Below are 12,466 nucleotides of genomic sequence, written 5' to 3' on the forward strand. Positions count from 1 at the left end.
AGCCCTATGCCTTTGATCTTGACCCATGGAACAAATTACCAACCTTATATGAGGATCTGCGAGCCATGACAGTTTAAGTAGAATCATAGTGAATTTGCCACAGGGTGAAAAATAGATTTTTGGGGTTTTTAGAATGGGAGTTCAGGGGGCAAGATGGAGGAATCTGGGCATGTCCAGCCTTTCTCCTCCTTCTTCTTGGCCTCCATCTTCTGCTGTGATGATGGCACTTACAGATTGGTTTAGAGTAGAAGCTCACTGTCTAACATAGGTGATAGGTATTGGGAAGTTATTGTAAATAGTGTACACGTAATTTTTACTATAACAGAGTGCCTCTGACTGTCTTGCTGAGCAGGCCTTGACAGGCCAGGAGAAATAATTTTATAGATAAGAAACAATAAACAACCTTGAGACAGAGAAATTAAGAGCTCTGACTCCTTCTTCGATCGCCGTGCTGGGAAAAGAGACTTTCTGACATATCTCGGGGTCACTCTGACCAGCTAAAGTCCTGAGACTGGGTCTGCTCAGCAGGTCTTCTAGCAGGTCATGCTAGCAGGACTGCCTGCTTTGTTTTTTTTTTTTTTTTAGATTTTGTAGCTGGTCTTCAAAAACTAAATCCTGGAAAGATCATAATGCAAAACCTGCCTCACAGCTTCAATCATAACTCTGAATAAGTGGGCTCATGGCAATTTATTATAAGCTCTCATGCAGCAATTTTTTCCCCATTCTCTATCTCCTTTAAAATCTCTATAATTAAAAATCAGAGTAGCATTTCTAGTTGAAAAGCTTGGTGGTCAACTTTTTGGTCCCCCTGCCTCTCATTTTGTTTCATTTTCTGTTTAGGTGAGAAGGAGCTGCTATTTTAAATCTTAGCCAAAAGTTGTTTCATTTATTGTCAGCATATCTAGGTAATGTATTTGACACAGACACTGGCAAGTTTCTGGAAGGACAGAAAGCAAACCGTGAATTATTTTAAATAGTAAGCTATAGTTATTACGTGAAGCTTCCAGTCAAGTCCGGTTTAATTTTGATTTTATGCCTCCGACTTTTTTCTGCAGTCTCAGAATGCTTAAAATCTAGTTAATGAAAAATAAGTTTTTCTTTATGGGAGTGCTCCAGAATTTGACAAACTTTGAAAAACCTCCCTCACCTACAGATAGCTGAAAACCCATCACGGGGTGGGCTCCACCTTCAAGTTAGAAGAAGGTCAACCACACTTTTTTAGCCAACTTAAATGCACTGATGGGTCGTGTCTTTTCAGTTCCCTGGGTGGCCATGTCAAGTCAAGATGAGATTTGGCTCCCTTTTTGACATTCCTGAAGGAAAGGTGGAAGATAGAATTATGCTTGTCTCTTTACATGTGTGTGATTTGAACCCCACTGAATAAATTGTGTTGCTCACTCTCTGTGTGTAAAATGGCAACTCTCTTCTAACTGTAAAACAATGAAGATATTTATGAGAAAGAGAGAGAACAGTTTCATTTCAGTCTTTCTTAGCCAGTCCATTAATTTACTCTTGAGCACCCTATAGGTAAGGACATCTGAGGGTGGTTCTTGTGTTGAGCCCTGGATTTGTTATCCTGCAAAGCAATCCCCTGCTTTACAAACTGGCCAGCTGGAATAAACCAGACAGGACAAGATGGACTGTGTGTCCAAGGTGGTGCAGGGGGACTGTGTTGGCAAGCAGCTCACCCGGGCTGAGGGTGTGATTTCCTGGACACAGCTGACAGAAGTGTTCAAATAGCACTTGTGGTAGATGTTTGATTGGAGGTTTTAATCCCTGCCTGTGTGTCAGAGCTAACACACTCTGACTGTGGGGATGGAAGAGAATACAGAAGGAATTTGCCCTGTGTTGTCCATCTTGTTGCTCACCTCCGTGGAAGCAGCTAGATAGGAGGGGCTAGAGAGGACAAAATGTGACTCCTTATCCCCATCTCATTTCCTCCTTTTGCAGAATACATGGCTGTGTTGACAGCTTAGGTCTAATTAATGGGCTTGGAGCCCACAGATGGCACAAAGCCTTTGCTGCTGGAATTCAGTGGGGTTTCTAATTCCAGATGAAAGGACACTCAGAAAATCCTTAATCTATTGGGAGCCGATTGGAACAACTGTTTATATGGGAGCAGCTTGTATTCAGGCAAGACACTGTCTCATCACATTTATTTTAAACTTGTTTAAGAGCATTAAGGAAAATTATCTTCAATTACTTGCAACTGGAAAGCCAGTCCTTTGCCTGTTGGTATTTGAAAACTCTAGGATTAGACAGTATCCCAGAAATGTATTTACAAGCTACTGCTGTGGCTTCAGTGGTTGCTGAGAGTCTGCTGAAGATTTACCCCAGCCACAGGGAATAATCTCATTGCAGGATTTTTGCTGCACAATGTGGCACCTGGAGTGAAAGGTATGTAGGATACAAGTGCCACGAAAAGAAACTTGAGCAAGTGCTATTCCTTAGTGTAGGCTTCTGGATTTGAAACCAGACTTCAGTCTTTTCCTGGATGCCTAGCTCTTACAAGTGGGATAGTAGAAAGAATATTATAGATGTTATTCTTCTTCAGGAAGCTTATTAGTACTGCAGCAGGAGCCAGAAATCCCAGAGCAGGATTATGGCGCCATTGCCTGAAGTTTGTGCAGAGGCCAGATGGAAATGTGGTCTCTACCTCAAAGTGTGTGCAAGTGAAACTCGAGGGGGGAATGTGAGATGGTGCATGGATGTTTGTCAATTTGGCTATTTGTTTCTGATTAATAGAGATGCATACACTGATTGGAAACATGGACAATACTTTCCAAATTAGTGTGCTTTACAGATAAGGTTAACTGCCTAGAAGCTGAAGGGTGCTAGAACAGGGATATACTACTGACAGTTAATAATGCAGAGTTTGGGGACTTTATTGTTCTCTGCTCATGCATACCACATGAGCTACAATGCTAATCTCCATGTCATAAACCTGGGAGCATGGCGTGGAAATGAGAAATGTCTTTGTATCTGTAGAGTTCCACAACAGAGCAATGGTCTCATTTGCTCTGATAAACTAAAATTCAGGGTGAAGAAAAGGACTTTTTCTGCATGGTTCTATCCAATGTGCCAGACTCAGCTCAGCTTTAAGGGTGGTGCTGCATAGCAAACTGATCCTTAAGGTTGTTATTTGTAAACCCTTTGCATTTAAGAAAAATGCCCATTTCTTGGTTGAATAAAAATGTTTCCATGTGTGATCTACATGTTAAGTTTTACATATGTACATTTCAACAACTTTGGAATTTGGAAAACAAAGCATAGAGAAGAAAAAACATCAAAGTACTGCAATGTACTGGGTTTGGCAGCCCAGAGCTAACTTTAAAGCTGATTGAAGAAAATGGCATTCTAGGGACAGATTCAGTCTCCTGTAAGGGCTTGATTGTGATGTCAGGACTTTCCTGGAATGCAAAGCATTTCTCTGCTGAACTGCATGTCTGAGTAGTGAAATCAGATGAAGGCCAAAAACCAGGTTTGTCTGCTACTCCTCTAGGATGGCATTTGGTATGAATGATTTTGAGAGTTCACTTTTTAATGTTGCCCTTTTCCAGGACACAAGGAAAACCCTATAAGTCTTTCTGTCTTTGAGTTATCCTGGGTCACAGAGTTGTGCTTGCTTGAGCATCATGAGACCAACTGCTCTGACTGGCAAAAAGAGCCTGTGCAAGGTTGGGAGGTTAAAGTAGGCAGTGCAGTGTATGATACTAGACCTCAATTCTCAGGCTGACTGTTCAGAGCTGTCCAGTTCTTTCTCAGTGAACATGTAACAGTACAGTTAGAGCTGGACTTATTTAGTAGAACATTCTTTTGTCATCATCCTGCCTTGTTTTTTGAATTATGAATGCAGCTGTAATTTCTGAAATGTATTTTAAATTCTGTGTAAAGGTGAATCTGAAGGAATTGTTACTGACTGAGCTTACTAGACTTTGATCAGTGGCACCCTCTTTCTTACAACTTAAGCTCCACCTCTACTTCCTATGAGGACATTTGCCATAGTATTTTATAGGTTAAAAAAATCCAGTTTTCTAGGTTTTCTAAAAATCCAGTTCATTGATCAAATTGCTGTTTCATTCAGTGTTGTTCAGGGAGAGAGGTAATATGAGTGTGGAAGATCCACCACATCTTCATTTCAGTCGCCTCAGTCCTTTCCGCAGTCCCATGTAGATGTCAGGTTGCTGTTTCCTATATGTTACTGTGCTGACAAGCTCGCAACATTGGGACAATAATAGCCTGGCCACCTGTGCCACAGAAGCATTCCTGTTGTACTAACACCAGACCTTTCTTGTGCCTGTAGTGTGCCAGGAAACAGTCTGGGAGGTCTTCAAGACGTTCTGGGACAGACTGCCGGAGCGGGAAGAATATAACACGTGGATGAGCCTGTGTGAGGAGGGCACGATGAGCATCTTTGAGATGGGCACCAACTTCAGCCAGTCTGAGGAGCACCGGAGCCTGATCGTGAAGGTGGGTGCAGCAGCTGCTTGGCAGACTAGTCTGTGATAAGAGAGACCAAATGCTGTCACCTCTTTGTATTACAGCGACCTGATGAGGGTCTTCAGGGTGAGAGGACGAGATCTTGGTTCATGATCAGAAGGCTGGATTTATTGATATATGATATATAATACATTATTACTATACTAAAAGGAATAAAGAGTGAAGTTGCAGAGGCTGCTAAGCTAAGAATAGCATAGAAAAGAGTGAATAACAAAGTTCTGTGTCCAGCAGAAAGCAAGGACAAACTCTCCTGTGAGTGGTCAGCAAATCCAAACACTCACAGAAGCCCAATCACCGCTGCACTTGTTGCATTCCACACCAGCCGATAACAATTGTTTACATTCTTCTTCTGGGGCCTCAGCTTCCCAGAAGATGAACAAATCCCAAAGAAAGGATTTCTATGAAAAAATGTCTGCGACATCTTTGCTCCACGAAATGTCACAAATCTCCCTGTTCTCATGGGCAAGGGGACCGTGTCCCACTGCAATGTGCACCTTTGGCATTTGGCGGTGATGGACAGAGCCCTCAAACAGGCAGCAGTGGGTATTCCAGTTCTGGGATCTGTAGCTCTGAGATCAGTTCCAAAACAAAGTTGTGGGTGATCCAATGCAGAGAAAAGCAGCAATGATGAAGAGATGTCATCAGTAGAGGTGTTCCTGACAAGTAGAAGGTGTTCAGACCCACAGTGTGGGCCAGGCTGAGGTGCCTTTTCCCCTGGGGTGTGCAGCAGCCTCCCTTCTCTGAGCTGCACATTGAGGTGCCTTCACACAAATGGCACTTGGGAGCAGGAATTTCTGAGCTGTAGCTCTACCAAGCCCTATGGCACAGCTGCCTGTTGGATGTTCTACAGGTCTGTGATGTCTGTGCACTCCTGCCTGACTGAAGTTAGTGTAGTTATAAATGTAAAAACTTTGGTGTCCTATGAAGGTAATTGTGGCTATTTGCAGGAAATCCCGACATGGGAAGAGATGAGAATCTTGACTCCATGTTTCAGAAGGCTGATTTATTATTTAATGATATATATTATATTAAAAGATAATGATATACTAAAACTATACTAAAACAATAGAAGAAAGTATTTCTTCAGAAGGCTTGAAAGGAAAGATGTGGAATGGAATGATAATAAAATCTTGTGACTGAGCAAGCTGGACTGTGATTGGCCATTAATTAAAAACAACCACATGAGACCAATCTAAGATGCACCTGTTGCATTCCACAGCAGCAGATAATCATTGTTTACATTTTGTTCCTGAGGCGCCTCAGCTTCTCAGGAGAAAAATCCTGGCAATGAGATTTTTCAGAAAATATCATGGCTGCAGGTAATAAATAACATTAGGTAACTTGCAATGGGAAGCTGCAGGTTAAAATCAGTGTACAACAAGGGTAAAATGAGTCAATAAAAATGCAGACTATCTCTGTATGTTTTCTGTTGATTCAAGTTTATTTTAGCTTAAAGAAAATAAAAGAAATATGAAGTCAAACTAAAAAAGCCTCTCTCAAATGAAATACAAAGATGTAATTTCAGGAGTTTGTGAATTTTAAAATAGAGTGCTTAACTTTGTATTCATCTAAGGTACAGTAGATATCTTAATTTCTCTAGATAAAAGGCTTCTTAAAATGTATTTGCCACACTTAAAAGCCTTTGCCATATATCTTTAAGATTCCTTTTGCAAGCTAATGAATAGTTTTATGAAACTTGTAATTCTTAAATGTGTAACCCCATAGAAACAGTAAGTTCTGTCAGTGTGGATGCACTGATTTTTTTTTTCCTTCCTGCTTTTTATTGGACTTCTATGCTAGGAATGTTCACTAAGGAAGGTGAATATGGAAACTGTTGTGGATAATGGAGAGAAGGTTTTTTTCCCTGAGCCTGCATGTTAGTCTTAGCAGATGCTAGCCAAAATTTGCTTCTGTGAAGTCTGGTGGTGTTGTTGCCCTTAGAAGTCTTTGCAAAAAGATAGAGAGAAATAAAATGAATGTGATTTTTTAATGCACACAGTGCATGTAACTGTTTTGTGTTCACAGTAAGATGATCTATAGTGGGAGTTTAAAAGAAATCAAAATTACTCTTGGAAAGAAGATGATGCATCTAATTTCCCACTGCTGCTCTCCCCTTTTGGGTATGGCTCTGCAGCATTTAAGTGGAGTCAGATAAAGTTCTCTGGGTTTGATCTTTTCAGAAAGTTTATATTTTTTTAGGTTTCCTTTCTCCTGTAGGTGGATATATTGCCTTCAGCAATACCATGTTCTGGAAAATATTCTGTTCATTCTTCTGTTTTCTTTCAGCACAGGTGGTAAAAGGTGATGGTTCTTGGGCTGATTTGATAGCAGACTAGTCTGTGATAAGAGGGACCAAATGCTGTCACCTCTTTGCTCCACAAAATGTCACAAATCAGTCAGGTGACTTTTTTGGAATAAGAACCTGAACTCAATTTGACTTTGAACCAAAGACTGAAGGCAAGAGCACCCTATGCCCCAAACAGCCACTATCAAAAGATCCAATGGTACTTTTAAATGCATGGGTCAGAGAGTGGATTTGATTGCTGGCTCTAATACTGACTCACTTTTCTCATAAATGCTTGGGCACAAAATTCTTGTCAGTGTGTGAAACCTTTTTAAAGCAGCTGTGAGCATGTTAAGTCCAAACAGATGCAGTGGATACATCTCTGCTTTTAAGAACATCCTCCTTCCTGCCATCTGCTAACCCAGTCCAATGTGGTGGTAAGAGCTGGGGCACAGCCTGAGGGACCAAACACACTTTCTGAAACCCTGTGTCCCACCCCCTTGTTCTTTCCACTCTCACCAGCTAAGAAGACCAATCTGTATGGTCAAGCCTTTCCATTACTAGTGGGATTTCATTTCCCTCTCATTACAGACTGTTCATTCATTTGGTCACAGCTGTTGTTATTTTTTTCCCCCTATTCCTTAGGTTTGATCTCTAAAGCCCAGAGCCCTTGTCACCAAGGGGCTGCTGGCATTCACTGCACAGGACTCTCTTGTGGGCAGGTGTGGTACATGTGGATGGGCCACACTGTTGCTTAAAAGGAAGATTCTCTTCTGCTGTGGTTTTTTTGTTTGACTATTACACTCCTCATTAAATACTACTTGTTTCTAATCTTTCTCTGCTCTCCAATGTCTGCAAATCATCTGGGGTTAATTTCAAGAGTTTAGTTGAGAGCCTGCAGCTGATGAAATTCTGCTTTTCTGATGGGAAGGATGAAAGTTTGACAAGGAAGTTCAACAGATATGTATGCTTGGCAGAAAGATTTTTGAATGTACAACCTGAGAATGAAATAGAGACCAAGGATAAACCCACCTCAAACAAAAAGATGTTTTTACCAAGCAGAGAGATTCCACAGGCAAACAAATCTGCTAATGTTGCAAGTAGAAAAAAGATCTCAGAATTTTCTACTGCAAGAAAACTGAAAAACTTCTAACTTAATCTGTAACACACTAACTTTTAGTGACTGGAGAATAGTAACATGAAAATGGTAATTATAGTAGTTATGATAGGCCATACGTAAAAGTATAGATTGGCTCTTCTGTATAAAATGCTCAGCAAAAAAATTAATGCTCAGCAAACACATTATATACATAATGTGTTGTAACCAAAACTAATCCGGCCTGCCTGCAGCTGGAGCTGACAGCTGTGGGCACAGGCTCTGTCACCCACAACCAGGACTGCTGTAACTCTTGGATGGAATAAACTGCATTTTGGAGAGCAGCCTGAAGTCCAGCATCTCTCATTCAGGCTCTTAAACTTTTCTTTTTGTATACATTGGCTGATATTGTCACAGCATTACTCTGCTGCCTCTTTTGTATAGGCATATTGGCAGATTCTGGCAATTTTATTTCAAAGTGTATTTCTGTATTACTTTTTGCAACATGAAATTTAAGTTTTAGAAATGTTGCATGTGCTGAATTTCCCCCCTCTCTCTCAAGAAGTTCAGGGTATCTGAAAATTAGGCAAATTAATTCTTTGAGATTTGCATTTAAAAAACAATAATTCAGGAAAATTGTTGCTTTCATGATGCTTTTGTTGTAGTGTGGAGGGTCTGTTACCAGCAGTGTAATTAAATGCCATCTTATTAGCCTTCCTCCTTGGTTTTCTTTCTTATCCTTTCCTCTAATCCCCAGTAATCACTGTCACACTCCCACAGATGCTGAAATGTCTGCTCCATCCTAACTTAGAGAATTTATCTCAACGTGAACTTTCTCTTACTTTTAACATACTTTCTTAGTGGATATCAGTTGAAGCTTAGACCAGCTTGTCTCAGCTTTCTTTTTTTGTCTTGGAGATGTGAGGTTTGCCTTTGTGGGTTTCTCTGTAATATCTATATATATACATGCATGCTCTGTATGTGCTTATACAGAATATATTCTGAGTTTCTTTAAGCAGATCACCTGCCAGGTTATCAGAATGAGCAGGTGGACATATTCATGGCAAGCATAAAAAAAATATTTTAAATATCTTTTTTTCTCCCTTGAATTTTCATTTTAATTTGTGTGATCATGTTAACTGACAGTACATAGAATTCTTATCCCAATTAATTTCATTGGATATGAAGTAGATTTACAAATTGTGTGATTGTTAACCCATCTTTTTTTTTCAATTCCTGACTGAAATGCAAATGGAGGAGGTAACTCAAATCCATAAGGTGGGGGTTTTCCAGTATAAATCTTCATGTAAACATTCCTATCTATAAATTAACATGGCTTGTGTTCCTTACTGTGTAGCTGTATTCAGTTCATAGAATGTAACATCCATCCCATTCTACACTTCGAGACATATATGTTTGGAATTCCAGTATTGCCAAATTTGCCCTGACTCTGCCCTGTGGTCGTGGCCATGTTCCCACTTGTGCCAGATAATTTTTGGAAAATCCAAGTGAGGAGAAATGCAAGCCAAAGTAAATATTGGTTTCCCAGGAACCATGGATGACTTGCTATGAGATTGTAACACTGCTGCCAAAGCAGCACAACCTGTGCTGCCCATAGGAGAATTTACAGCTGGCATACAGGACTCCTTCCCAAATCCATAGCAAAAAGCAGCTTAAAGCCTGATCCTGCAGGGCTTTCAGTGTAAAGTTTTGTGTGCAATCTGCATTTCCAATGTGGGCATGCAAATCCCATCATAATTTCAATTTCCTCAGATTTCAATCAAATTTCAGAAAATAAAGTTTTGAGGAGCTGCTGTTCCTTACACATCTGATAACAACCTACAATGAAAAGAGATGTTGAGACAAGCTGTTATGAGAAATGAAGCCATAAAGGAACGCATGCAATTCAATCTGTTGAGCAGATTCTCAGCCATACCTGCTGAGGGCTCCTGTACCAACCCACACCTTTAACAAAGTGTATCTGACAGTGTTGGGCAGATGGGACAACAGGAACTGGGTTATGAATCCTTCCCAAAGGAAGCAGGTCTGTGAGATTTTTTTGGTTGCTGATGAGAGGGAAATATGTGCTCTGCCCACTCTGGTGGGTGTGAGAGGCAAGAGTTAAACTGAGATTTAACGTGGAAAGGAGTTTGTAGCACGGCTTTCCCTGAGAATTTGCTAACCTACCAAAAGAGCAATTTGAAAAGTTCCTGGGACAAGACACAAACCCTTCAAGGTGTTGACTCAGCAGTACTTTTGTGTAGTATTGACTTTCCATGAGCAGCTCTATCTTCTTCACTGTGTTTGCACCACAAAGTGCTCAGTGACAGATTTGGGTGAGAAGGGAGAAGGCAACCCTGCCTGAGGATGCCTGAATGGGTGGCATAACAAAACACCTCCTTAGCATGTTGAAATGGGTACTTAGCAATGTAAAATGAGTGATTTTGCCTCATTTTCTGAATTCTGAGAGCAGTATTCGAAGGTGGGATGGAGCATCCCAAAGATATGAATTATTTGTAACCCCTTACTCCCTGTGCTGCTGTTTGAATACTTCACAGAGGCAGATTATTTTGTATTCCTCAGGTTTCTGTGGAAGATCTCTTCTGCTGTCTCTCCTCTTCCCCTGTTGTGTGACCTTTCTTGCTAACCCTTGTCTTTCTCGGTTTAATTAAATGTTCTAACCACTCTTTCCAGATCTTTACATTGTTTTCTTTGCATAGAGCACCTCCTTTAGCTTCTTCTAAATCTGGAAAAAAGCAGATCATATCTGCTCCTTCACATCCTCCATCCCCTTCTATGAATGCAAAACAAAATTTCAGTTGCCCTCCTTTCAGCCAGTCTCAGATTTCCTTCACCCCTTTTCTTATCCATGCCCTTACTGTTCTCTTATTGACTTTCATTCTTTGCATTTCAAGTTTTAGCCTCCTCTAGTTTAAAAAGAAAACCCTTTGCCATATATATATAGCATTCATTTTAAGTTGCACATAGTTGAAACAATATCTGTTCCACTAAGCTGCTCCTGCTATTTCTTCTTTAACTCACTGTAGGCAGTATTTGTACCTAACCTGTCAGGGATGTTCCTCAAAGCACTGCTCCCTATTCTGACCTTTCTCTATAACTTCAGTTCTGGCCATTGTCCTCCATTTGCTTGAATCATCATCCCCAGTGCTGTGGCCTTGCCTTCATGACAGCGTGGTGGGGAATCAGGACAGGCAGATAGAGAATCATTTCTTGGCATCACTTTCCTGTTGCAAATGAAGTGTGTTGGTAGGTTAGATCAAATATGTTTTGTACAGTACTACACAGATGGAATGAACTAATATGGGATTATTCCAGATCTCCTTGACATTTCCTTTGCCTTTTTCTCCTGCCTGGGATTACCCTCGGGATATTTTGTCTTCTGTGCATAATGATGGTCTCAGAATCAGGCAAGAATGTCCTATATAATTGCTTTCCTGCAAGATCATGACTTGATAGAAGGTCATCTGGTTGGTACATGTGATTTGCTGCAGTGCTGTAGCCTGTATTAAATGTACTTGTATTAATTCATGGTAACTTTCCATTATGTAAAATAACTGTTGAGGAAGGCAAGCACTAGAGCTTCCAGCATCAGGAGAATTGGTATAATAATGTCAGGAAGGTCTCACTTCAAGAGAACTAATTTTGTACAAAGCATCTGCTAGAGAAAGCTTCAGTGAATAAAAGCTTCCCTTAACTTTGGTGTGGCTGCTGCTGTTATGGTGAACTATTCATAGATCACTTCAAGTGTTGAAAGGGTGAAGACATTAAATAATATTTGCAGTCTGCGTGCAGTAGGTAAATTTCGAACTCCATCTTAATGAAGGAACCGAGTCAGAAAGGTGAGATGTTTTGGCAAATGCTATTCTGTCCTAAATGATTAAACAGGCCAGTATTAGAACTCTAGAGCTCTTGGCTTCTAATTAGGGGGAAAAGGTGATGTTTACCATGGAGTTCAAATGTGTCATCACTTGCCCCCACCCCAGGCTGGAAAGCAAATTGAATGATTGAGAGAGAGAGGAAGAGAGTCACACTACAGACTATTGCAATAGAGGGTGCTAGTTTACTATGAAATTATATGAGAATTCAGTCATTTGATGCCTTATTAAAAATGTGGATGTGGAGACTGTGTAGTGTTTCTTATTCTAGACTTTGGCCATTAAAATAATAATTTGACATTTCAGGTTTGGTTTTATAATTTGTTGAATAGGTGACTTGGAATAATAAGACATATTGGTTAAATCCAGGGACCCAGACTCAGGGAACTTGGGAGCCACCAGCTCCTCAGGCTGCCCTGCAACAGAGTTTTGGCCCAGGCACCCCTCACTGGGGTGTCCCTGTTCCTTTCTCTGGGAAGTCAGGACTGCTCTGAGCTCTGCTCTCAGGGGCCTTTGAGGAACAGTGAGTAAAGCTGCTGGGTACAGACTAGCACTCGGTACTGAAAAGATGTGTGAGGCCTCTAATACCTGGGGTTGGTTTTAATAGCACCTACAAATCATCCTGACTGGCTGACTGTGGAAGAACATCTCCTTTCCTAGTGAAAAAACACTTTTTACTGAGCTACTACT

General features: G+C 40.7%; 1 protein-coding gene across 1 annotated transcript in view; it reads left to right on the forward strand.

Annotated features, from left to right (window-relative positions):
• The window catches only part of IMPG2 (interphotoreceptor matrix proteoglycan 2), a 56,513-nt gene that overhangs the window by 8,606 nt on the left and 35,441 nt on the right, over nt 1–12,466 (forward strand). The window contains exon 3 of the mRNA XM_064701790.1: nt 4,304–4,470. Within this exon, the coding sequence (XP_064557860.1) occupies nt 4,304–4,470 (167 nt within the window). The remainder of the gene's footprint in view (nt 1–4,303; nt 4,471–12,466) is intronic.

Source organism: Zonotrichia leucophrys, chromosome 1 (assembly GCF_028769735.1).
Source record: "Zonotrichia leucophrys gambelii isolate GWCS_2022_RI chromosome 1, RI_Zleu_2.0, whole genome shotgun sequence".
In the NCBI taxonomy this organism is placed as follows: Eukaryota; Metazoa; Chordata; class Aves; order Passeriformes; family Passerellidae; genus Zonotrichia; species Zonotrichia leucophrys.